Source organism: Camelina sativa, chromosome 18 (assembly GCF_030686135.1).
Source record: "Camelina sativa cultivar CO46 ecotype springtype chromosome 18, ASM3068613v1".
Classification (NCBI taxonomy): Eukaryota; Viridiplantae; Streptophyta; class Magnoliopsida; order Brassicales; family Brassicaceae; genus Camelina; species Camelina sativa.
The window spans coordinates 19,010,314-19,034,432 of record NC_141897.1 but is presented as its reverse complement, the minus strand read 5'-3'; the positions used below and the strand labels follow the sequence as shown (position 1 = coordinate 19,034,432).

The 24,119-nt window shown below is 41.5% G+C and overlaps 7 protein-coding genes, 1 long non-coding RNA gene and 1 pseudogene across 8 annotated transcripts; 5 read left to right on the top strand and 4 right to left on the bottom strand.

Moving 5' to 3' along the window:
- Positions 1-573: 573 nt before the first annotated feature.
- LOC147923070 (two-component response regulator ARR18-like) lies at positions 574-1,826 on the top strand. Its single transcript, XM_087499144.1, has 3 exons — positions 574-811; positions 974-1,050; positions 1,146-1,826. The coding sequence occupies exons 1-3, from the start codon at positions 670-672 to the stop codon at positions 1,557-1,559; spliced, it is 633 nt and encodes a 210-aa protein (XP_087355270.1). The 5' UTR covers positions 574-669; the 3' UTR covers positions 1,560-1,826.
- A 167-nt stretch (positions 1,827-1,993) lies between these two features.
- Positions 1,994-2,778, top strand: LOC147923069 (uncharacterized). The gene is made up of 2 exons (XR_015588786.1): positions 1,994-2,262; positions 2,349-2,778. It is a non-coding gene; the product is annotated as an uncharacterized LOC147923069 (long non-coding RNA).
- A 1,522-nt stretch (positions 2,779-4,300) lies between these two features.
- On the bottom strand, positions 4,301-5,212 carry LOC147923068 (uncharacterized). The gene is made up of 2 exons (XM_087497894.1): positions 5,009-5,212; positions 4,301-4,864 (listed from the first exon to the last, which is right to left on the bottom strand). Exons 1-2 carry the CDS (start codon positions 5,210-5,212, stop codon positions 4,301-4,303), a joined length of 768 nt encoding a protein of 255 aa, XP_087354020.1.
- A 1,264-nt stretch (positions 5,213-6,476) lies between these two features.
- Positions 6,477-7,238, bottom strand: LOC147923067 (uncharacterized; annotated as a pseudogene).
- A 641-nt stretch (positions 7,239-7,879) lies between these two features.
- On the top strand, positions 7,880-10,855 carry LOC104761910 (two-component response regulator ARR18). Its single transcript, XM_010485078.3, has 6 exons — positions 7,880-8,318; positions 8,406-8,555; positions 8,624-9,016; positions 9,163-9,239; positions 9,358-10,509; positions 10,595-10,855. Exons 1-6 carry the CDS (start codon positions 8,189-8,191, stop codon positions 10,658-10,660), a joined length of 1,968 nt encoding a protein of 655 aa, XP_010483380.1. The 5' UTR covers positions 7,880-8,188; the 3' UTR covers positions 10,661-10,855.
- A 554-nt stretch (positions 10,856-11,409) lies between these two features.
- On the top strand, positions 11,410-12,206 carry LOC104761912 (temperature-induced lipocalin-1). The gene is made up of 2 exons (XM_010485079.3): positions 11,410-11,806; positions 11,896-12,206. Exons 1-2 carry the CDS (start codon positions 11,426-11,428, stop codon positions 12,079-12,081), a joined length of 567 nt encoding a protein of 188 aa, XP_010483381.1. The 5' UTR covers positions 11,410-11,425; the 3' UTR covers positions 12,082-12,206.
- A 55-nt stretch (positions 12,207-12,261) lies between these two features.
- On the bottom strand, positions 12,262-14,390 carry LOC104761913 (VAMP-like protein YKT61). Its single transcript, XM_010485080.3, has 6 exons — positions 13,983-14,390; positions 13,628-13,725; positions 13,443-13,547; positions 13,188-13,253; positions 12,877-12,963; positions 12,262-12,534 (listed from the first exon to the last, which is right to left on the bottom strand). The coding sequence occupies exons 1-6, from the start codon at positions 14,311-14,313 to the stop codon at positions 12,484-12,486; spliced, it is 738 nt and encodes a 245-aa protein (XP_010483382.2). The 5' UTR covers positions 14,314-14,390; the 3' UTR covers positions 12,262-12,483.
- Positions 14,391-14,917: 527 nt separating this feature from the next.
- LOC104761900 (glycerophosphodiester phosphodiesterase GDPDL6) lies at positions 14,918-18,390 on the top strand. Its single transcript, XM_087499139.1, has 9 exons — positions 14,918-15,108; positions 15,259-15,378; positions 15,529-15,825; positions 15,901-16,010; positions 16,099-16,597; positions 16,700-17,020; positions 17,101-17,240; positions 17,315-17,798; positions 17,876-18,390. Exons 2-9 carry the CDS (start codon positions 15,267-15,269, stop codon positions 18,175-18,177), a joined length of 2,265 nt encoding a protein of 754 aa, XP_087355265.1. The 5' UTR covers positions 14,918-15,108; positions 15,259-15,266; the 3' UTR covers positions 18,178-18,390.
- Positions 18,391-18,518: 128 nt separating this feature from the next.
- On the bottom strand, positions 18,519-24,089 carry LOC104761899 (FIP1[V]-like protein). The gene is made up of 8 exons (XM_010485066.3): positions 23,106-24,089; positions 22,326-22,552; positions 22,053-22,179; positions 21,903-21,971; positions 21,643-21,783; positions 21,393-21,494; positions 19,672-21,291; positions 18,519-19,475 (listed from the first exon to the last, which is right to left on the bottom strand). The coding sequence occupies exons 1-8, from the start codon at positions 23,925-23,927 to the stop codon at positions 18,933-18,935; spliced, it is 3,651 nt and encodes a 1,216-aa protein (XP_010483368.1). The 5' UTR covers positions 23,928-24,089; the 3' UTR covers positions 18,519-18,932.
- Positions 24,090-24,119: the final 30 nt, after the last annotated feature.

Below are 24,119 nucleotides of genomic sequence, written 5' to 3'. Positions count from 1 at the left end.
CGATCCTGATCCCAATAAATGCTTTCTCCCTTTATAGGAGACTGTTGACCTTGAGTTCCCTAGGGTTTCCAATGCGAATTGTCGAGATTGCCCTCTGCGGAAAGTGAATGACTTTCTCACAATCTTGTTGGGCTGAAATTAGAATTAACTTGTTTTATTGGGCCGAGTGGCATATTGGGCACAGCCCATATCCAATACTTCCTTTAATTTATTGTTTTTAGGAGATGTCTATGGCAAAGACTTTATTATCAAAGAATTAGGTTTTAGAATCTATAGGACGGCTTAGCCATAGTACAATTTTTATCTTGTTGGAGAACTACTTCTCTGGGAGAGCTCTTCCTCTATTTTATCTTTCAGTTTTCTTATTCTCATAATTGAAAGATGATCATAATCCTGTGATGTATTCATTCATTTAATCAGGCTTTATATAGCCACAAGATTTACATAGTAGTTCCACATAATCTGGGATACTAGAAACAATATGTACGAGGTTATCTAAGTAGTTGTAACAAGAATATTCCTATATTCTATCAATAATAATAATAATTATATATCTTATATATTCATCTCTTTCTTCTATTCTCAACTCTCCTGACCTTGAACTCCATCAATTGGTCCCGACCAGATCCCCCTCCAGTTTATTTAATTAGAAGCAGTTGCTCTGCATACATGGGAGATTTTAAAAGCATAAAAGATCCAGCAGTTAGCGAAGAGTCAAGTACCCGGAAGAAGAAGCATCGTGTCCGTGTCGCTTGGTCACCAGAGCTCCACCAGAAGTTTCTCAATGCCATTGAGCAATTGGGCGACCACAGTGAGTTTCACCATAAACATCTTTTCAGCTGTCCTTATGTGTGAATTGTGAGGTCCACTCTTGTTTCTGCTTACGATTTCTATTGATGCTTTCATCATGTGTGTGGAATTAATCGTCTTTTCATTTCTCCTAATGTTTTATTTCTCTGGGTCTCCATTACAGAGGCTATTCCCAAGCAAATACTTGCTCTCATGAATGTAGAAGGTCTCACTAGGGAGAACGTAGCCAACCATTTGCACGTACTCATTATTTCCCATTCTCTCTTGCATTTGGAAGTGTTTCAACTTGATGCCGAGATGGTTCGACTTTATATTCTCTCTTGTTCTCCTTGCAGAACTACAGACTACACGACTTGAAAAGGAAAACCAATAAGCTCAACATGGGTCAACTTGATGGACTTATAAATATCAATGCCACAAGCTCTGCACTATTATCCGGTTCCCATCTACCTAAAACTCCATCGATAAATCTTGAAAAGATGAACGTCTCCAGCTTCATCCAACAGGGCCATCACCAGAACTCAAGCAACTCAGCAAATCCATCTGGAGCATATCACAGTACTCAGTCACCAAGTGTCCAAAACGTGAATCAGTATCAACCAAGTTCATCTCCACTAAATCCCCTCTTGTTTCCTATGATCAATGTCTCTCCATACATGGCAGATTATAAAGGCATAAAGGAGTTTCCAAACATTACCAAAAGTGAACAAGACGGATCCGTCTACCGGAAGCTGCATAATTCAGATTAAGACAGAGCCCTACTACTACGGTAAGGCTGCCCGGAGATACAGGTTCTTCTTCCCACTGCTGCTGGCTGCCGCAATCTTACTCTCTTTTTATTTATGGTTTTTGGCCAATGTGTAACTCATCTCTGTGATTCTTTTTTTTTTTTTGTCCCCTTGAATTCTTTATTTTCCTCTCTATTTTTATATATGTTTTTTTGGTGCTTAGACTTATTGATTATCATAATCTCAATCAATAATGTAAGCTCATATGAGATGATATGAGAGCATCCCTATAGTAGCTTTTTTCTTCTTTCTCTTGTAAATTTTTCAGAGTTTCATAATGGAACCCCATTCTTCACCAAACCGGTTTAACTCATGGTTTATTTTAAATGAACCAGCAATTATATTATTAAACCAGAAACAAGACATAAACCAATGATTTGAGCCACGAAATTCCCAATTTCAGGAATCAGGAGTTTTTCGAAATCCCTAAAAATCCACAAGAAAGGCCATGGCTGAGCCTGAGTGAGTGAAGAACTCAAAACCCAGCTTCAATGGCTAAATTCAATAGGCTACAGCATCTGAATCAACTTAGCCGAGATTTTCCTATTAAACACAGATTGAAACCACACTACTATACGCAGTATACATTCTCCCCAAAGCTGAGGTCAATTCAATGGTTATGGGAATCACATTTAAGCCAAACTCCATAACATCATAAACCCAAGTAAGTATAAAACTTTCCCAAATTGATTATCAGAAAATCTTTTTTGTTTTTTTAATAACGTTTTGACTCAATCCATGGTTGAGCAGGGATAGATGGAAATCAAAAGTTCCTGGAATCGATAACAACACATCATCAACACATTGAAGCAGCTTGTAAAGAAACAGACAAAACCGTAGCTTTAGTGTTTCAGGTCTAGAGCAAGCAATGGGACTAGTTGATTTTAGGATACCACAGAGTGTTTGTTTTGTTAGATGTGTTTGTGCCAATAAAAAGCAAACTGGAGATGAGATCAAAGGACTAGTTTTTCTGAACGGTGCATAGCTCCAATGGTTTAAGGGAACAAATGAAGATGGTGGTGTGTGATAAAGTTGTAGAGGCGTCAGCAAAACATGAAATATCGATTGCAGCAAGCAACAACCTGTGAGTGGAACAGCCACAATTTTCACACTGGCTGTGGTTTTTAGATTGAATGTGATAAATAAAGAACAGATCAATGAATGAATTTTCTGCGTCTTCCTTTAGACCTAGAGGTCGAGTATATATACAACTTTACAAAACGATCTTGTCTTGAAGACCAAGCTAAGAGAATATACGATAAGTACAAACTAAATATACACAAATCTAAATTATGTAAATATTCTATTCTCCATTACTCCCTCAAGCTGGATATCCAGCTTGTCTCGAAACTCATCAAACTCACGTTGTCCCAAGGCTTTAGTGAAAATGTCCGTAAATTGCATTGTCGTATGAACATAAGCTGCAACAATATGTCCTGACTTAATTTCATCTCGGATAAAATGACGGTCCTTTTCGATATGCTTCTTTCTCTCATGAAAAACCGGATTCGCACTAATGTGTAGAGCAGCCTTATTGTCACAGTAAAGACGCATTGGTTGCGTCAGCACCACACCTAAATCGAGAAGAAGATTTTTCACCCATTTCAACTCCTTGGTTGTCATAGCCATTGCTCTATACTCGGCTTCGGCCGACGATTGACTGACCACGTCTTGCTTCTTCGTTTTCCAAGAAATTGGTGACTGTCCAAGTTGAATAAGCCAGCCCGTACAAGAACGTCGTGTCAATGGGCAGCCAGCATAGTCGGAATCACACCACCCAATGATTTGAAGATCACAGTCCGCTCGAAGCAAGATACCTTGCCCCGGACTACTTTTCAAATATCGAAGAACCCGAATAGCAGCATCCCAATGTTCCTCTCGCGGAGCACACATGAACTGAGATAAAATATGAACAGAGTATGCTAGGTCGGGTCTAGTAACACCAAGATAAATCAATTTACCAACCAGTCGTCGATACGATTCCGGGTTCGTAAGGAATGGACCAACTGCCAAACCAAGTCGATGATGTTGCTCAAGAGGAAAAAATATCGGTTTTGAATCTAACAACCCAGTCTCAGCTAGAAGATCAAGCACATACTTCCTTTGACTCAAATAAATCCCTTTTGGACTTCTCGAGACTTCGATGCCTAAAAAATATTTTAACACACCTAAATCCTTAATGTAAAAGCATGTGCTAAGATATTTTTTTAAACTCTTCCATCGCGCGAACTGTGTTTCCCGTGATAACCAAGTCATCCACGTAAACCAATACTCTAATTTCTACTCCATTTTTCTTGTAAACAAACAGAGAATAATCCGCAAAAGACTGATCGAAACCATACTTTTCAAGTGAAGAGGCGAGCTTAGCGAACCAACAACGTGGAGCCTGCTTCATACCGTATAGCAACTTCCGCAGTCTACATACTTTGCCATCGTGTCGTGAAGGAAATCCAGGTGGTAACGTCATATACACTTCCTCTTCAAGATCACCATGAAGAAAAGTGTTATGTACGTCCATCTGATGTACCTCCCAGTTACGAGCTGCAACCACAGAAAGAAAGGCTCTAACCGTAGTCATTTTAACAACCGGAGCAAATGTTTCACCATAATCTAATCCAGAAACCTGTCGATTTCCTAAAACAACTAGTCTCGCTTTGTACCTCTCAACTGTTCCATCCGAACGATGTTTAACTCAACACCCATTAACAGCCGATTGCCTTTTTATTCTTTGGTAGATCTTCAAGTGTCCATGTCTTATTCAGCTCAAGTGAACCTATTTCACTACCCACTGCATTTTTCCATCGATCATCCTTCATTGCTTCTGCAAAGCTCCGCGGTTCATGTGCACTAGTAATTGCGGCTAAGAACACTTTATGACTTTCAGAGAACCTACTGCAGGAGACCACAACAGCAATAGGGTAAGGCTTGTTCGAGTCAACACATACAAAACTTGTGTCATAATCTTTGAGATATCCAGGTTGTTTACGTTCTCTACTCCCAACTCGTGGAGGTGTCGTACTTTGTTCTGGTTCGTGTGTATCATTGGCGTTCTGCTCAATGACATCATCTTCTTCAACATCATCGGTGGAGATATCATCACTATCACTGTCGTTCGATGGTATATGTTCTGGCAGAGAGACTTCAACTCTATCGTGGATTGAACTTGTCACAACTATCTTATCAGCTTCTAAAAATTCTCCTTGATCATCGTTAGTCGTAGAACCCACTTGTGTTTTATCCGCAAATGGATCTTCAGTTTCACTTCTCTATGAAGACAAGAAGTGAAGTGTATCCTCACGAAACACCACGTCTCGTGAAACAACAAACACTTCTTTTTCTAAGTCATACACACACCACCCTTTCTTTCCATGAGGATACCCAATAAAAACACACTTTCTGCTGCGACTCACAAACTTGTCTCCTTTATGATCTTGGTTATGAATGTAACAAACACATCCTATCACACGAAGATGATCATACAAAGGATGTTTTCCGTACAACACTTCATAGGGTGTCTTCCCATGCAATACTAGAGATGGTGTTCGATTAATCAGATAAGCAGCCGCAAGTGCACATTCTCCCCAAAATTCAACCGGTAAGTGTCCCTTAAACATGACCGCTCTAGCCACGTTAAGCAAATGACGATGTTTTCGCTCCACCCGTCCGTTTTGTTGTGGTGTTCCAACACAAGACGTCTCATGTTGTATCCCTTGCTCTAAGAAATATGTCGTTAGTGACATGAATTCGCTTTTCAAACTGTCGTTTAACCAAAGCAAGGAAATATCTCAACTTTGTTGAAGTTTCACTTTTTGCATTCATAAGATAAATCCAAGTACCGCGAGAGTAATCATCAACTATGGTAAGGAAGTATCTTGCTCCTGAGAACGATGGAGTTCTATACGGACCCCAAATGTCGCAATGAATCATTTCAAAAATCTCTAAAGTTTTATTATTGCTTAAAGGGAAAGAACAACGGGTTTGTTTTGCGCGGACACAAATTTCACAGGCTTTATTCGATAAATCACTACTATCATTACCAAAACCAAAACCAGACAACTTTTGCACTACTTTCAAAGATGGATGTCCTAATCGCCTATGCCACAACTCCACATACTGACTTGTGTGAACTTTTGCCGCTGCGACTATCTCCATATTCTGAAAGTACATCAACCCTCCAAAGGGTCTACCTATCCCAATCAGCATCCTCTTAGTGCGGTCCTGAATAACACAAAACGGAACAGACATTTGTATAACACAGTTATTTTCTTCCATCAACTGTGAAACCTATATCAAATAAAATCCTAAGTTCTCAATGTAGAACACTTCAATCAAACTTAGATGAGAGTTCAACACAACTGTTCCAACTGTATTTCCTACTACTATCCGACCATCAGCCAATATTATCTGCGTTGGTGTCGATGTTCTCAGATTTGTAAGAATCTCTTTCTTACATGTCAAGTGGTGTGTCGCTCCGTTATCAATTATCCAAGAGGGAGAAATCAACTTACCCGAGGATTGTTCATCCGCTCTGATGGCTGCAGCGTTCATCACACGCTTGACGCTGAGCCACTGTTCTTCCGTAAGACCGCACACCGCTGTTCTATCCGCATCCGTGACAGCTACGTTCGCAACACCAACTGTTGGTTGACCAACCACTCTTGCCACGTTTGCACGAGCAACTCCACCTCTTCCTCGTGAGAGTCCGGCTGGTGGTCCAACTCCTCTTCCACGACCCACTCGATTTTGTGGCCTATCGCCCCACCACTCTGGAAATCCTAAGATTTGAAAGCACGTTTCAGATCGGTGTCCTTTTCTTCCACAATTTGAACAAACAATTCCAACGTCTCTGTCATTTCCCCGATACTTTGTTTTTTGAGTTTATGCTACAAATGCCATGTTCTCATGTTTCTCTTCAGGATTCTTTTTCTTCAATCGAGCATCCTCATCTTGAGTCACCTTCAAGTAAACATACTCGAGGGTAGGTAACGGTTCTTGAGAAAGCAAGTTTGACTTCACCATTCCGTAGACTTCTTCGTCGAGTCCCATCACCAAGTCATGAACCTTATCTTTCTCTCTTCTCTTCTCATCTTCAGCACTAAAGTTACATGTGCAAAGACCACATGTACAGCTCAACGGAGGTCGATAACATCCAAGACAATCCCAAATCTTCGTAAGCTTTTCGTAGTATGTTTCAATACTCATCCCAGCTTGTTGACAATTTGCAAGTTCTTTTCGCAACTGTTAAACACGAGGTTCGTTGGTAACACAGAATCTCTTTCTTATGTGTTCACACAAATCTCGTGCTAGCGGTTTATGTGAGATATTAGACAGCAGCTTCGGTTCGATTGTCATCTTAATCCAAGAGACAATTAGTGCATTGATTGGCTTCCAATCATCATAGTTTGGTGATCCTTCGGTTGGGGCTTTGATGGAGCCATCGAGAAATCCAAACTTCTTTCGTGAGTAAAGAGCGGTCTCCAAGTTGATAGCCAACTCCTCATAGTTATCTCCTCTCAAGAGAGGACGAGATATGATGCTTCTGGGATTGTCGTTCGAGGTCAAGTCATATGGAGAAATCGTTCGTCGTTGGTTTTCCATCGTCTTCGGTTTGGATTCGATGTTCTTCACGTCTTCGGTCATTGTCACAGAAAAATCAAGATAGGTTCAATAAAGAGATCGAATACCACGATCAAATCAGAAAAGATTTTATGTCGGCTCTGATACCATGATAAATAAAGAAGAGATCAATGAATGAATTTTCTGTGTCTTCCTTTAGACCTAGAGGTCGAGTATATGTACAACTTTACAAAACGATCTTGTCTTGAAGACAAAGCTAAGAAAATATACGATAAGTACAAACTAAATATACACAAATCTAAATTATGTAAATATTCTATTCTCCATTAGAATGATCAAGAAAATAACAGAGTAATCACAAGTTTGACTAAAGAATGTGAAGTAACAGTCAACAACTCTTTGGAATGTCTGAATGTGATCAGGTCAGTCCATTGCATTTGTCGAATACTCATTTTGGAATTGAGATCCCTAGATGCATAATGTCAAATCCGAATTGTGAATTCACTTTTGAGACTAAAAGGGAATAAAAAAAATTCTATGAAAATAGGAAAAGAATATATAAGGAAAGCCAGGAAAGCTGAAATGCTGGGTTTGAACGTTATAAGAAAAATATAAGGTATTAGTAAGGAAGGAAATAAAATGGGGACATTCAAATTCACTTTACGAAAAGTTGTCTTTTGTGTGCAGAAAAGGGAAGATTCAACAAACAAAAAGGAAAGTAGAGGAGCATGTGACTCTCCACGCCCCCCATAAATGGAAACCAAGAGCAAAAACAGTAGGAAATTTGTGATTATGTGGGAGAATTAAGGGCCAGATTAACGGGCACAATCACTCTCTTTTTTTTGGGCCTCTCATCTTTTATTTTGACATTTGCCTATAGGACTTTGGTGGTCTCCTTTTTCCAAACTCCTCCAGGTTTTAAGAATAAACAGATCAGATTAAAAAGTCTATGTACTATCTCCTTTGGGGAGGAGAACAGAAGAGAGGAGACTTGCAGAAGTATTGCATCAGGTATGGAGTTGAAAAGCACTGCAGATGGAAGAAATGATAAGTTTCCGGTAGGAATGAGGGTCCTCGCTGTGGATGACAATCCAACCTGCCTTCGGAAACTGGAAGAGTTGCTGCTTCGTTGCAAGTATCATGGTACTTATTCTTTGCTTTTGATTTTTACCTTGTCTGTCTCGGAACAGGGATGCATTATATATATGATGTTTGATTGATATGCCCCAGTGACAAAGACAATGGAGTCGAGGAAAGCTCTGGAAATGCTGAGAGAGAATAGCAACATGTTTGATCTGGTTATAAGCGATGTAGAGATGCCAGACACAGATGGCTTTAAGTTGCTTGAAATTGGTCTTGAAATGGACCTTCCTGTCATCAGTACGTCTCTTTGTTTTTTGTTTTCATTATCAACTCTAGGATTCTTCTAACTTGCTTTAATGTCTCAGTGTTGTCAGCTCATAGCGATTACGACAGCGTTATGAAAGGTATTATACATGGTGCCTGCGATTATCTGGTCAAGCCTGTTGGGCTCAAGGAGCTTCAAAATATATGGCATCATGTTGTGAAGAAGAACATCAAATCTTATGCAAAAACCATAGGCCCTTCTCGTCAACTGCTCCCACCTTCTGAATCCGATCTCGTCCCAAGCGTCAGCAAGAAACGGAAAGAGAAAGTCAATGACAGTGGTGATGAAGATGACAGTGACAGAGATGAGGATGACGGTGAGGGGAGTGAACAGGATGGTGACGAGTCAGGTGCGCGGAAGAAGCCACGAGTCGTTTGGTCGCAGGAGCTCCACCAGAAGTTTGTTAATGCTGTTCAGCAACTGGGTCTCGACAGTGAGTTTCCCCATCAACCTCATATCACCTTTTCTTATGTGTTCTGTCCACTCTTGTTTCTGCTTACCATTTATGTTGATGCTTTCTTATGTGGAATCCTCTTTTCATGACTCCTCCTGTTTGTTTTATCTGGGTCTCCATTACAGAGGCTGTTCCCAAAAAAATACTTGATCTCATGAATATAGAAGGTCTCACTAGGGAAAATGTAGCCAGCCATTTGCAGGTACCAATTCCCCATTCTCTCTTTTATTTCCCCCCCCCCCCCCCCCCCCCTTCCTTTTGCTAATATAATCTTGGATGGTAAGATGGTTCGACTTGTTTTCCTCTGGTTTTGGTTGCAGAAGTACAGACTGTACTTAAAAAAGATAGACGAAGGTCAGCAGCAAAATATGACCCCAGATGCATTTGGAACAAGAGACTCATCTTACTTTCATATGGCTCAACTTGATGGATTTAGAGATTTTACTGGCACAAGACAACTGCCAAGCTCGGGTCTCTTATCACGTTCCCATCTAACCAAACTCCAACCCCATATGTATCCATCAGTAAATCTTCAAGGAATGAACTCTTCCAGCTTTATCCAACAGGGGCATCACCAGAGCTCAAGCAACTCAGCTAATCCATTTGGAACATATCACAGTACTCTGGCACCAAGAATCCAGAACGTAAATCTGTTTCAGCGAACTTCATCTCCACTAGAACCCCTTCAGTTTCCTAGAAGCAAGTGCTCTGCATACACGGGAGATTTTAAAAGCATAGGGGACCGAGCAATTGGCGGTAGCTTCCTAGATTCTTGTATGCCATTTGGTAGCTCTAGCACCTCGTTGCCAAGTGCTTCAAGCAATACTCTAATGTCGCAAGCAAACTATACACAACCCCTGCATACAGCCTCAAGTGGAAATCAGTCTTGCATCGAGGGAACTATGTCCGACTCTGCCTCCCAAAACATCAGCGTCCAAGGCCTGTCTAGATTTCCTAGTCAAAGCTGGCAAGGGAATTTGAACACAACCAGATTCCTGTCGAATTCCTTACCAATAAATCATGCTTTCTTGCCGGATCAAGTGACATGTGCAGGGAACAATCTGGGAGATTGTACTTCTTTGGTTTCTGCAGAGAATCCTGGTGGAGAGATGCAGTGTGAACCTCAGTTACTTGGCGGCTTCATGCAGAACATGAATCCTATAGACGGACAAAAATGGGAGCAACAGAACTGTGGCATGCTGAACAACAGTACATTCGGTAACGTAGAGTATCCCCTACCAGGAGACAACATGGTATTCAGGGGCAACAATGCGACCAGAAACAAAGGCTTGGATGTGTCATTGATGAGCCCAATAGACAACAGTGCAAATGTCAACAGTCAGGAGTATGTTGGAAAACCTAGTAGAATGGTGGATCCAGAGATGAAGTTGGGAAAGGCAGAGAATGCTCAGGTTGACAACCAGAACCAGCACGATGTATTCGATGACATTATGAATGAGATGATGAAACAGGTATAGCCTTGTTTTCGTGATTGGGACTAAAAGATTTTATGTATATGAGTAGAAAATGAAGTGATGATGTTGTGTTTGGTTGCAGGAGGAGAACAATGGAATGGTGTCAGTGGCTACTAGATTTGGGTTTGATTCGTTTCCACCGCCTTAGTAGTTTATTACTGTAGTAATCTCCTTCTCTACCGGTTGCATTAGTTCTCTCAACTTGAGACCAATCTCATTGTTTTTTTTTAGGTTCTATTTCTTTCCAATAGTTTGCCTCCGATTGTCAATAGATCATCATCAGCTGACACACTGCACCAACATGTTTCATATCCTCTTTTATGAATTGGCATTGAGATTGAAAGCGAGACTGTTACAAAAATTTATACCACACAATTTACTCTTTGACTGTTACAAGATCACAATTGTGTAGAGTACCCTTTGCTAAATGATGAAAAGGTTGAAAGTTTCTGTATAGTCTTGTTATTGATATCCAAAACCAAAATCGAGATCTTTTCTGAACTAGCTGTCAATAAGAAGAGATATTTACATGTCGATATGAAAAGTTTCGTGGGGCCTAAAAACGGAGGAAGAAGTCAAATCAAAGTGTGAAAGTATGGCCCATTGTATTTTGTTGTACTGTAGTCCTTCTCCCACAGAACAAATTGCTTAAGAGACGTTTGTGTCCTCGTCCTACACCTTTATTCACATTTCACATTTGTAACTGCTAGACGCTACTAGAACCCTTGCCCTACACGCTTTCCACGTGTCATCATCTCGTCCCAGGGAAATCTCCTTGATTTTATTTTTCAGTTTTTCCTATAAATGAATCGAATCTCTCTTCTTATCTCTTAACCTCATAGAAAAATATCGGAAAATCTTAAACAAGAAGCAAAAAGAAAAAAAATATATATCAAGAGAAAAAAAAAGAGAAATGACGACGACAGAGAAGAAAGAGATGGAAGTGGTGAAAGGGCTCGACGTGGCCAGATACATGGGCCGTTGGTACGAGATTGCTTCCTTCCCCTCTCTGTTTCAACCCAAGAACGGCGTCGACACTCGCGCCACCTACACCCTTAACCCCGACGGTACGATCCACGTCTTGAACGAAACCTGGTCCAACGGCAAGAGGGGTTACATCGAAGGCTCCGCCTATAAGGCCGACCCTAAGAGCGACGAGGCTAAGCTCAAAGTCAAGTTCTACGTCCCTCCTTTCCTACCCATTTTTCCCGTCACCGGAGACTACTGGGTGCTCTACATCGATCCTGACTACCAGCACGCCCTCGTCGGCCAGCCCTCCAGGAGTTATCTCTGGGTAGGTGGCTTTACCGTACGAATAATTGAAACAAATCTTTGAAAGGATTTGATATGATGATATTGACTATATTTGTGGGTGGTGTATAGATATTGAGCAGGACGGCCCATATGGAGGAAGAAACGTACAAGCAGCTGGTGGTGAAGGCCGTAGAGCAAGGATACGACGTCAGCAAGCTTCACAAGACTACTCAGAATGACACACCACCTGAGTCCGACTCCGCCCCCACAGACGCCAAGGGCGTTTGGTGGTTCAAATCTCTCTTGGGCAAATAGATTACAGAACACACCCCTTGTTCACTTCTTTTACTCGTTTGTCTTGTGTAATATATATATTGCAGCACCCTTTGTTTCCTCTAGTTTATCATTCATCTGCTTTTGTCTGTTTAAAAACACCTAAATCTATATCTCGCAACGTCATCTCTATTATCATAAAAGCACACTTACGAAAAGCAATCAGGAAATCTGGCAGAGATAATTGATTTCTTGCAGAAGTGACATTACGTATTTGGATAAAACACACCACACGAACGAACTCGAGTCTTATGGAATTTCAAAATGCATGCAAACTACAGACGCGAAGTAAATAAAATGGAAAACCAGATTTCCCCCCCCCCCCCCCCCCCCCCCCAGCAAAAGTTTGGTTGATATATACCCACGACTTCCAGAATTTGCAGCTCACAGGATAGTACAGCATGAATTCGTTTTCTTCGCTTGCTTGTAAAACATCTGTCCACCCACAAAAAAAAAAGACCAAATCAGTTTTCTCATGACAGCAGTAAACTTGGTTCACTTGTGTCAATAAAGTTTACGATTGGTTCAAAGAAAATCAGGCGATTGCAGAGATGATAAAACTAGTAAATCTGTTTTCTAAATCCACATTCCTCCTCTATTTATCTACCCAACAAAACATACAAGAGTTCCTTTGTCTATCTACAACACAGTTCAAGCTCGTTCATGTCCTACCCTTTTTACCATGTTAACAAACTATGACTGAGACGGAAAATAGAATATCAATCTATATAGCACTGGGAATTTCTGTTTGCTAGTATGTGGCGGTAGAATATTTACCTGCGATGCAACGCTCAAATCTGAGCTCTTCTCCACTAGGCTGTCCAGCTTCTCACCACGTTCTAGAACACTATCAATGGTTTTATGCTGCAATACAGAACAAAAATTCAGTTAGGGGACAGAACATGCATTCTCTAAGACAGTATTCTTGTTATGAGGTTTTTGAGAAGAAGCAAAACTCATTGACAGAATAGCATATTTATTTTAGGACTGCATTTATGCACATCATATTTCGTCAGTCTTGTCAGCAACTTTAGAACAAAGAGTACACAAGTAAATCCGTACAAGGAAAGACAGGAGAGAACACTTACAAGGATAATCTTGGTCTCATCCAACTCCCTCTGGATTTTCAACAGCTTATCAGCCTCTGCTGGATCCTGAAGATTGTAATTACAGGGAAATCCCAAAATCAAGTTAATATCAAATCCACTCACAATCAACTTGATCCTAAAACTATGACTGAGGCTAGTAAAATTAATTCATGAAGAATCATTCGATTGGGATAAGTTCTAAACAAGATTCACAGGCAAAAGTAAAGAGCGAATACAGTTGCACAAGAGAGGAACCTGAAATTTGTTTAAAGCTTCGACTAAATATGGCCAAGTCTGAGTCGGGTCTTCTTTTGCAGACCTCCATGTCTCACCAAAACTCTTCTGGTACTCATCAAGGACCTGAGAAAAATCCGAATGTCAAGCAAACCCGAACCTAGATGTGGATTATACAACATTGAGAGAACCACGTTAATTAGTACCTGGTTGAGAAGAGAAAAGGCACTTCGAACAGGGTAATGATCGTCCATGAACCCCACAGCGCAAAGGCCATTCCTATTGTAAGCGTGAACCTTGTACTCTAGATATCACAAAACACAACATACGAACCCTAATTAGTAATAATCCCAAACAAAAAAATATGGAATCGCGTGAAATTGAAGCCCATAGAGATCTACAATCAGAAGAGGTGCACATCCTAAATCAAACTAAACAAAGGAAATCAAAAACGCGGATCCGAATCTTAAGAAATCGAATGAAAAGGCATAGATCCGGGAGAAACAAGATTCGAAAGACGCGATCTAGAGGAATAATAAGAAGGGGGAGAAAGAAACGAACCTTCGTGCTGGACGGACTGGCGCTGGGAAGGAGGGGTTCGGCTAGCGACAGTGCGACCGACAAAGACGACGAACTCCTTGACGCTAGATCGCTGGAAAAAACCGAAGTGAGAGACGTCAGAAGCGTTGGCGAGGATGACGGGTTCGGAAGATACGGGAGCACACTTGAAAACGAGCAAGGCGGTGATCTTCATAGCTGCGGTGGATCGAAGGTTGCGTGAGAAGGAAGCGAGATTATTGATTAGGAGAAGAAGAGAGGCGTTGGACCTGGAGGATTCTTCGAAGTCGGAGGAGGTGTTGATTAGCAAATTAAAAAGTTTTTTTTTTTCCATTATATATCCTTTCTTACTTTCTTTATTATATTATTCGCTATCCAATTTACTTACTTTTTTTTTTTTTTTTTTTGTCCAATTTACTTACCTTGATCATTATCTCATTGAAATAAAAATTTTTAAAAAGTTAGATTAGTAATTACGGTTCGATCACGGTAATATTAATATTACTGAATTGAACCGAAATTAACGGTTTTCGTGACCAAAAATATTTCGACTTTTTAAGAATTTTTACGTACATTATTATGATAAGTTTGGTATTTTTCCAAATTTTAGGTTCCACATGAAAAACGTTAATAGAGATTTATCTCAAGTTTAGGCAAAAGCTGATCGGTATAGTCTATAGATGTCACGAACCAAGACTGCGAAAGAATACAACTTATTTGGTCAATTCGGTTTGGTCCGAATGTCCAACTCTAGTACAACTGTACATACATATAGATATTTGTCATATATGTTGTTTAAGATGGCTTAAAAAACATATATGACAAATATATATAGTCCAAAGTCCAATAGACCAAAACATATGAACTTGCAAAAGTTTATGGTAGTTATACAATGGAGATGAAGATTATAAAATAGGAAAAGCGGTTAGAAAGGGAATGGAGGGTAGGAAAAGAGGTAAAAATAGGGAGTAGTAAATAGCCATAAATGGGGGAATATGAGCAAGTTTTTTTTTTTTTTACCATTTTAACTTGTTTGACCAATCTCCACCTCCTCCTTCTCTTCTTTTTCCTTCCTCAAACCCAAACGAGGAAAACAAGCAGAAGAGGGGATTCATGTTCTTGTCTCGTTGTGAGATCTCTCTCTCTCTCTCTCTCTCTCTCTCTCTCTCTCTCTCTCTCTCTCTCTCTCTCATTTTTTTCTAAAATGTATAATACTGTCTTTGTATATCTGATTTTACTTTTCCATTGGGGTACGTACGTACGTTACACACAAATGCAGGATCAATCATGCTGAGGTTTTTCTTTCTCTTCTCCCTTTTCATACACTCTTGTGTAGTCGCACCCAAGACCCCTGCTGCTGCCGCAGCTGTTCCTGCCAAGAAATGGCTCACCCTTACCGGTTAGTAACTTAGTATCCTTTTACATAATTACATTACATGTTTCTTTTTTTTGTGTTTCTTTGGTGTTATAATATATGAACATGCCCATATTGCATAACGTGTTGTTTGTTTGTTTCAAATAACTTATATACCTGTCTCATGTCTTTCAGGACAAGAGCCTGCGGTTGTCGCCAGAGGCGGCTTTTCAGGTCTTTTCCCGGAGTCAAGTGCCCCTGCAAACGACATGGCGGTTAGCACCAGCTCCCCTGGCCTCACAATGTTGTGCAACCTTCAGATGTCTAAGGATGGCGTAGGCCTTTGCTTGTCAGATATTAGACTTGACAATGCAACCACCATCTCCACGCTCTTCCCCAAAGCCCAGAAGACTTACAAGGTCAACGGCCAAGACCTCAAGGGATGGTTTGTCCTTGATTACGACGCCGACACCATCTTCTCCAATGTCTCTTGTATGTCTTCTTCTCTTTTCCTCCCTTCAATGTTCTCCACCACCACACATTTTTATGTTTTGTATTATTGAGCAGTGGTTCAGAACATCTTCTCTAGGCCCAGCATCTTCGACGGTCAAATGCCAGTATCTGCCGTGGAGGACGTCCTTGGAACCAAGCCTCCCAAATTCTGGTTGAGCGTTCAGGTACAGCTTCTTCTCTATGAGCATATGATTAAAAAACATGGGAAGGTTCTTGTTGATTCATTAAACGAATAAACAATCAAATGTGCAGTACGATGCCTTCTACATGGAACACAAGTTGAGCGCAGCTGAGTACCTGAGAAGCTTGCGATTCCGCGGCATTAATGTCATCTCATCTCCGGAGATCGGTTTCTTGAAGAGCATAGGGATGGACGCAGGCAGAGCCAAGACAAAGCTCATATTCGAGTTCAAAGACCCCGAGGCCATTGAACCCACCACCAACAAGAAATACAGCGAGCTTCAACAGAACCTCGCAGCAATTAAGGCCTTTGCTTCAGGCGTTCTTGTCCCCAAAGACTACATTTGGCCCGTTGACACAGCTAAGTACCTTAAGCCCGCCACCACCTTTGTGGCTGATGCTCACAAAGCTGGTCTAGAGGTCTATGCTTCTGGTTTTGCTAATGACATGCGCACTAGCTTCAACTACAGCTTTGATCCCTCCGCTGAGTATCTTCAGTTTGTAGACAACGGCCAGTTCTCTGTTGATGGCATCATCACCGATTTCCCGCCAACAGCCTCACAAGCCATCAGTGAGATGACTTACTATATATACCCTCATCATATGTAGATGAAACCTCAGATATTTGACTATCTGAAAGAAGCTAACACCTCATGTGTCTATGTTCTTGCAGCTTGCTTTTCTCACCAAAAGGGCAATCTCCCCAAAGTAGGGAATGCCTTAGTTATAACTCATAATGGAGCAAGCGGGGACTATCCAGGCTGCACAGATCTGGCTTACGAGAAAGCAGTCAATGATGGAGCAGACGTGATTGACTGTTCTGTCCAGATGTCCAAAGACGGAATCGCTTTCTGCCATGATTCTGCAGACCTCACAGCAAGTACCACCGCCATGACTACTTTCATGTCTCGAGCCACCAGCGTTCCTGAGGTCCAGCCTACCAATGGCATTTTCTCTTTTGATCTTACATGGGCCGAGATCCAGTCTGTGAAGCGTAAGAAAATAATTTATCTGAAACTATCTCATTCTCAAGTCTCAACTAAACCACTAAGATTGGGTTTTCTTTGTCTCCAGCACAAATCGAGAACCCCTTCACTTCCACGGGATTCCTGAGAAACCCTGCGAACAAGAACGCCGGGAAGTTCACGACTCTTGTTGACTTTCTTGAAATCAGCAAAGCAAAGGCAGTCACCGGAGTTTTGATAAACATCGAGGCAAGTATATTTAACTTCCAAATGCTCTGTTACTTAACACAAGGAAGCTCCTCTAACACCTTGTTTGTTGACAGAATGCTGCTTATTTAGCATCAAAGAAAGGCTTAGGAGTCGTAGACGCAGTGAAGTCCGCTCTGACCAATTCCACACTCGACAAGCAATCTACTCAAAAGGTTTTGATTCAGTCAGATGACAGTTCAGTTTTATCTAGTTTCGAGGCTGTCCCTCCTTACACTAGAGTCTTGAGTATCGACAAGGAGATTGGAGATGCTCCAAAACCATCCATCGAAGAAATCAAGAAGCACGCAGATGCTGTCAATCTCAAGAGAACTTCCCTCGTCACCGTCTCCCAAAGCTTTGCCACAGGAAAAACTAACGTTGTAGAGGAAATGCACAAAGCGAATATCTCTGTTTACGTCTCTGTGCTAAGAAACGAATACATCTCCATAGCGTTCGACTACTTCTCTGATCCTACGGTAGAACTTGCAACATTCATTGCAGGGAGTGGCGTTGATGGAGTAATCACAGAGTTCCCTGCCACCGCTACCAGATACTTGAGTAAGTTTACAATTCTACAAGAACAATATACATATCACCAAGATAAAGCTGATCAATTATATTTGACACAAATGCAGGGAGTCCATGCTCAGATTTAAACAAAGACCAGCCCTATGCAATCTTACCTGCAGAAGCTGGCGCTCTAATGGCCGTGGCAGACAAGGAAGCACAACCACCAGCAAGTGCTCCAAACCCGCCTCTTGATGCCAAAGACGTGATCGATCCGCCTCTGCCTCCGGTTGCAAACATGGCCTCCTCCAATGAAACTGTAGGAGGTCAGCCACATACTCCTCCTCCTTCAGGCACCGTTGCCACTGCTGCTAATCTCAGTCTTTCCTTGTTGGCAATGATGGCTTTCGGACTCCTCTATGCTGCCTAATAAGATTGATCGCTCCATATAACTTCATAGGCTATAACATGTTTGCCCTCAGCGTATTCAAACTGACACAATTTGAGCTATCTATGTTTTACTCATGTTATCCAAAATATGCAGCAAACAGTGATTTGTTGGTATAGATCAAAAGCTCTAAGTAAAATTTCTTTGTTGTCGTAGGAATGTTTGATTTCAATAGAGATTTGAATCTTTATAATCGTTCATATTTTATTTACAAACCTTCTCCACCATGCATTCTCTACTCTCATAGTTCTTGCTCTCTCGACATTGTTTACTTGCAAAAAGGCAAACACCAATGATCAAGTCGTCAAAGGATTACAAGACAGTAACAAAATTACTACATTATATATATAATACAGTGCCGTTTTGTATTCGTTTAAAATATTCTCGCCCTCGCCAGAGGCGCTTTAGTATAAGAACAAAACTAAAAGACCAATAATCTTTGACAAAAGTTACATCAACTACTACAAGAGTATTCTCTCGAGTCATCCTTATGCGTATTCTCTCCCTATTCTTACACAACTTAGCTCCTCCCACACACACTCTCCCTAGTCTACTAATTAATCTCCATTGAGATTGATCCTCCATCGCATTACTGCCACAACTGCTCCGTGGGATGGGAGAATCTCATGTCATTTGTTTAAGCATCGGAAGCTACATGGAGAATCAAACTGTCCCTCAACCAAGCCGAAGAGAGCCACTTATTCCTCGCTTTTTATTTCAATTCCACTTTATGACTCTCAGCTACTTGTCCACCGTCTTTTCCTTGCTGGCCGTTCCACTTTCACCTCTGAATCCACAGGGCCTTCTATTTTTGCAGAGGGCAGCGTCTCAGACTCCATTCTCTTTACTCCCGTAGTGTCTTTCTCCGTGGGCATCGGAAGCCTGAACCTTTCACTTCGTTTCTTGAGTTTCTCAACCGTGTCCAAGTGCCGGTCTCCTGGTCCCTTCTCGCTTCCATCTTTGGTCTCTGCAAGGTCATGACCACTTTTCTCTTCAGTTACATCCCGATTCTTGCCAATAGATCCAGGAACAGGTTCATTAAGCCGGCCATTAGTAGTTTTTTCGTTCTCTTGAAGTTTTGTGGAAATGGATGATGACTTGGCAGAGACAGCATCATCTCTCTCTTTGTGGCTTGCCCAACGCTCCAATTTTGTACGTCCTCTCTTTGAATCGTGTAGCTCATCACCAGGGGATGCGTTTTCCCTGTGTCTTTTGGTGGCGTTAGGCTGCTGTGGGATCTCACTCCTGCAATTCCTTGCTTCACTGGTTCCTTTTGAGCCCTGAAAGGAATGAAAGAAACATCAGTATGACCGTGAAACAGAAAAAAGTGATCAAACCATGAGATATCTTAGGTAAGTTAGGCAACAGAACAAAAAAACTTGACAAGGTATATTTGCATTCACGATAACCATGTTGTGTTCAGTTTCAAAACTTGGATGAAAATAGAAAAATAAAATTATAGGCTGTGGAGCATACTGTCACTACGGAATTGCCATTTTGCTCCCCTTGCTTGCTCCTCAATGATTCTGAGCCTTCTCGCTGTTCTTTAATTTTTCGTCTAGAATCTTTATGTTTTCTGTCTTGCAATCGCTGGCCATCCAAAGTATCAATAACCTTGTCACTTTTAGCACCTGTCCTCTCCTGCCTTGGTTTCTTCTCATTGCTAACAATGTCGTCTGCGCGTGCAGAGAAGTCTTCATATCCTCTATGATGGGAAGAACTTTCTTCGCCAGCGTAGTCCCTTCTCTTAATCTGTTTAGTATGCCTTGTTGTATCTTTGGTGAGATGCTCTTTGTCAGAGACTTTATACTCATCCTTCATCCTAGATGATCGGTCTTCTGAACCTCTGTGGGCCCTTACAGCCACCTGCCTCTCTCTTCCTCGTGCTGATAAACCATCCTCGTGTGTTAGCTTCAATTTATCCAAATCCTCACGCGCCCTCAACCTCTCGTTTCCATCTCTCTGCATATAGAAATCATCCCTGTGCCTGAGAGAACTGTGGTCGTCAAAATCATCTCTGATTTTATGTTGGAAATCTCTCTTTTGATGCTCCAACCTATCATCACGTTCTCGTTTCAAGCGGCTGATTGATTCTCTTTGACCATATGAAATTTCATTTTTTTCAGGCCGGCTTCTTCTCAAGTATTCTTCATCCTTCCTCCTCTTGCTAATGTGATCATCCACTTCATAAGTATTTCTAGCAATATCATCCATATGCTTTCTGGAAGGAATATGGTCATCTTTGCTGCGTATGTCATTATCTCGCATTTTACTCCTCTGTCTAGAGCCCAGATCATCTTCATGATCCTTTTTTCTAGATCCTTCAGCCCCACCTCTTCTACTATATGGGTCATCCTCTTTCCTGTGCCAGACCCCGCCGTCAACATCTCGCTCTTTTCTTTTATCAAAATCCTCGCGATTTGGAATTGAGTACATATAACTAGAATCAACCTCCATGTGGGGATTAGAATTCTCTCTACCACCTTTGCTCGCCGCTCGTGTTCTTTCCATTTCCTTCCCTCTGTCTGGATTCTTTCTATTCTGATGTGGTGCATTGTTATCGTGATGTTTCCTATTGTTAGCTGGTCGAGCATAATGCTTATCTTGAATAACTTCCTCTTCTGCACCATCCTTTAATCGCTGATAATCTCTATGATTTCCAGATCTTGCTTTGCTGCTTTCACTACTTCTCTCCGTCTTTGATTCCCCTACATCATCTTCTTGAACTGCTGACTGAGGAACTATAGAACTCATTTTATGCGCCTCCTCCATCTCAGCATCTTTGCCAACTTCACCTCCCACATCTTCACGATCAACACTTGATGACCTTGTGCCTCTGTCTCCAACAGGAGACGATGAACGAAAACTCTGACCACTATCATCCGTGCTTCTAGAGATCTCATCGTCTTGCTTTGTGGGAAGATCTTTACGTGACTCATCCTGGGCAGGACTACGTTCAGCAGATTCCGAGTCAGATCTCCGGCTCTGAACATAACTAGTCTCAACTGGGACATTTTCTCCAGGAAGGCTACTATCAGCTTGATCTGCACCATTTTCACCTGAGGGCTCATCCTCATGCGGATCGTGACATACAATCTGGCAGCATAATCATTATCAGTTAGTAGCAGTCAGAATACAGCATGCAAAGATGCCTCGCAAGTAAACCAAAATCAAGACAAATTTGAAGCATGTTCAACCTCAATGATAGCATCTAGATCCCGCATTCGAGGAGCCCGCGTATCAATGGATGGCAGACGTTCACCAGAACCAGTTTCCACAGGTATAGGTCTTCCAGGGGGCTGTGAGAAAGCAAATTCAAAAAATACACTCAAGATTTAAAAACTGACAAGCAAAATGTTCAGGTGTTACAGCTGTTCTGTACAATATAATGAACCACATATTGACAAGGCTACTTAACAATGAGAGGAAAGGAAGGAGAAAACATACTAGTGAAGGTCGAACATTGGCTGGCACTTTAGCTGAATCACCTTGAACTGAGTCTGGCTTCACTACATTTGAAGAATCAACAGGAACACCCTGCGCTCCCGTTGCTGCAGCTAACTCTGGGGGTAGATCTGGATCATAACCCTGTCATTGTACAAAAGATTGATTAGGAATGCATTGTATCTGATGTAGACAAAATATCGTCTGTCTGAGAAGAATAATCAACTTGTAAGCGCCACAACAAATGCCAAGATCCACTTTACCTGATCCGTTCTACCGCTTTCATAAACACGTATTCTGCTTTGCATCGTGGTCTCTATACGGTGTTGGTCCTGTATGAAATTAAAAGATGCTCATCATAGTGCTCTTAATCTGCTGACATAAGGGTATGAAACACAGTTATTATTAATTACCAGCTGTTGGCAATAATCTTTCCAGCTCTCCTCATTTAGTCCAAAGTTGAAGTAGTCTGTCATTTCAACTCCTGGATATCTCCAAGGCTTTTCCTCGAAACTCTCTATGTCGACCTCAAATATAGTCCTAAAAAAAACAAAAGAGTAGACATCAAATAAAAGAAATAAAGATCTGCACAAATAAAAACTTGGTACAATCCAACGTCAGAGAACAAATAAGTAAAATAGATTGATATGCATATGTATATTAGTCCGAACAGATAAAAAAGGTACTTGTGAGAGGGAAGAGTAAAGTCCAGTCCCCGCCCAGCTGTATTACCACCCCAAGACTGGTGGAAGCCTTTCTGTGCAGCAGAAGCATTCCTCATTACCAGTGGACGCCAATCTCCTCTGCCACGACCAACCATAGGACCAAGGTTGGCGGGTGGACGAACTTGACCTGTGATCCCACCAGTAGGTGGAGCACCTCCAGGAATAGGGGCTGCCCCTGGTCTTACATACTGCAAGAGAAAGATATGTATATGTCAAGTAAATTAATACGACCCTTATTGTTTCGGTTTCAATACTCGTAACTTTGGTATGACTAATCAAAAAGAAAACATAAAATCTTTGATGTGATGTTGGCTTCATAATAAAGTCAGTTAGGGTCTCAAGAAGTTGTTATTCTTCGTCTTCTTCAATTACTAACTGTAAGGAATTTTCAAACAAAAAAAAAAAAAAACTCTTGAACAGCGTAATTGATGGTGGTGTAGGATAGCCATATAGACGAGAGGAAGTGATTAGGTTATATAATCTCCCTTTTCACATTCTTAATTTTATGACCAAACACCCAGCTTTTGGTAAACAAGTAAAGAGATGGTTATGTCAAGATCTAGAAGCAGACTCCAATTTCTCTTTGATTAACACACTCTGCATTGCATTCTGGTTTAGGTACAAGTACAAAGGATAATATATGCACACGTAATTAAAGAAAACTAAAACAGGGTCAGGACAAGAACCCGAGCTACTACTAAGTAATCTGACCAGTGACAACAGTGTTGCATCGACACTGACCTTAAACTGAGAATGAAACGGATGATGATACCCATGACTGCTATATCCAGCTTTAGGCGGTCCAGTAGCACCTCCAGGTCCAGTCCCTTTACCAGCTTCTCCTCCATCTTTGCCATCTCCTTCAACGCCTTGCAGACCATCTTCTCCCCAAAGCTGCTCCTCCATAGGTTGATTAGGATCCGTGTCAGCCACTATAACAAGTGGGTCTTCATCATCATCTTCATCATCGTCATCTTCGTTGTCTCCCATTCTTGATCTTCTATCAGCTCCTCCGATCATGACGTTGCGATTACTCGCATTCAACACTATCTGCAAATCATCTTCACTGTCGCTATCCCAATCATCTCCTTCTCCTTGTCCTCCATATCCTCCATCTCCGCCGCCGCCGCCGCCACCACCAACCTGCTCAATCCTTGTCGTAACTTGAGAAACGCCTCGATCTGTAGTAGACAAACCAGGTTCAGAAGCGGAAACGAAAAGACCAGGAATCGTAGGCGTGGAATCGGCCTCGGGTTCTTCGATATCAAAGCTCATGTCCTTATCGTCTCCGCCGCCGTCGCCAATTGCTTGAGGACGAGACGTCGTCGTCGTGGTGTCGTGAGAGAGAGTGATGGATGATGATAATTTGAAAGCATCGTTGTTCGAAACCCTAGAGACTGGAGCTGAATTCGCTTCCGCGACATCTTGATCTTGGGATCGGAGGTTAAGGTCGATTGAACGGTGAGGAAGAAGAGGAGGCGGAGGAGGAGGAAGAACAACGGGAGGTTGAAACGGCTGGAGAACGTCGGAATATAGATCTCCGAACTCGTCGTCTTCGTCCATTGGAGTGTGATATAGATTGAACGCGGATTTCGAATGAAAGAGAGAGAGACGGTGAAGGAAGCTCTAAGCTAAGGGCTTTCTTCTCTCAAGGTCTCGGCTCCTCCTTTTTATCATCGCCTTTTTATTTATTTACTTATTTTACTTTTTTACTTTTCCTACCCAGATTAGGATTTTAATGCGATTATTAAATAT

What these genes read in the sequence shown, in the direction of transcription:
- LOC147923070 (XM_087499144.1), top strand. Translation starts at nt 670, where the DNA reads ATGGGAGATTTTAAAAGCATAAAAGATCCAGCAGTTAGCGAAGAGTCA. An exon ending in TGAGCAATTGGGCGACCACA is followed by an intron (nt 812 to 973) that starts GTGAGTTTCACC and finishes TCTCCATTACAG; the next exon opens with AGGCTATTCCCAAGCAAATA. An exon ending in ACGTAGCCAACCATTTGCAC is followed by an intron (nt 1,051 to 1,145) that starts GTACTCATTATT and finishes TTCTCCTTGCAG; the next exon opens with AACTACAGACTACACGACTT.
- LOC147923068 (XM_087497894.1), bottom strand. Translation starts at nt 5,212, where the DNA reads ATGTTTAAGGGACACTTACCGGTTGAATTTTGGGGAGAATGTGCACTT. An exon ending in ATCATAAAGGAGACAAGTTT is followed by an intron (nt 4,865 to 5,008) that starts GTGAGTCGCAGC and finishes TTGTCTTCATAG; the next exon opens with AGAAGTGAAACTGAAGATCC.
- LOC104761910 (XM_010485078.3), top strand. Translation starts at nt 8,189, where the DNA reads ATGGAGTTGAAAAGCACTGCAGATGGAAGAAATGATAAGTTTCCGGTA. An exon ending in GCTTCGTTGCAAGTATCATG is followed by an intron (nt 8,319 to 8,405) that starts GTACTTATTCTT and finishes GATATGCCCCAG; the next exon opens with TGACAAAGACAATGGAGTCG. An exon ending in ATGTAGCCAGCCATTTGCAG is followed by an intron (nt 9,240 to 9,357) that starts GTACCAATTCCC and finishes TTTTGGTTGCAG; the next exon opens with AAGTACAGACTGTACTTAAA.
- LOC104761912 (XM_010485079.3), top strand. Translation starts at nt 11,426, where the DNA reads ATGACGACGACAGAGAAGAAAGAGATGGAAGTGGTGAAAGGGCTCGAC. An exon ending in CCTCCAGGAGTTATCTCTGG is followed by an intron (nt 11,807 to 11,895) that starts GTAGGTGGCTTT and finishes GGTGGTGTATAG; the next exon opens with ATATTGAGCAGGACGGCCCA.
- LOC104761913 (XM_010485080.3), bottom strand. Translation starts at nt 14,313, where the DNA reads ATGGAAAAAAAAAAACTTTTTAATTTGCTAATCAACACCTCCTCCGAC. An exon ending in CCAGTCCGTCCAGCACGAAG is followed by an intron (nt 13,726 to 13,982) that starts GTTCGTTTCTTT and finishes TGTGATATCTAG; the next exon opens with AGTACAAGGTTCACGCTTAC. An exon ending in AAGCTTTAAACAAATTTCAG is followed by an intron (nt 13,254 to 13,442) that starts GTTCCTCTCTTG and finishes TACAATCTTCAG; the next exon opens with GATCCAGCAGAGGCTGATAA.
- LOC104761900 (XM_087499139.1), top strand. Translation starts at nt 15,267, where the DNA reads ATGCTGAGGTTTTTCTTTCTCTTCTCCCTTTTCATACACTCTTGTGTA. An exon ending in GAAATGGCTCACCCTTACCG is followed by an intron (nt 15,379 to 15,528) that starts GTTAGTAACTTA and finishes CATGTCTTTCAG; the next exon opens with GACAAGAGCCTGCGGTTGTC. An exon ending in AATTCTGGTTGAGCGTTCAG is followed by an intron (nt 16,011 to 16,098) that starts GTACAGCTTCTT and finishes TCAAATGTGCAG; the next exon opens with TACGATGCCTTCTACATGGA.
- LOC104761899 (XM_010485066.3), bottom strand. Translation starts at nt 23,927, where the DNA reads ATGGACGAAGACGACGAGTTCGGAGATCTATATTCCGACGTTCTCCAG. An exon ending in CGTTTCATTCTCAGTTTAAG is followed by an intron (nt 22,553 to 23,105) that starts GTCAGTGTCGAT and finishes TTTCTCTTGCAG; the next exon opens with TATGTAAGACCAGGGGCAGC. An exon ending in TTTACTCTTCCCTCTCACAA is followed by an intron (nt 22,180 to 22,325) that starts GTACCTTTTTTA and finishes TGTTTTTTTTAG; the next exon opens with GACTATATTTGAGGTCGACA.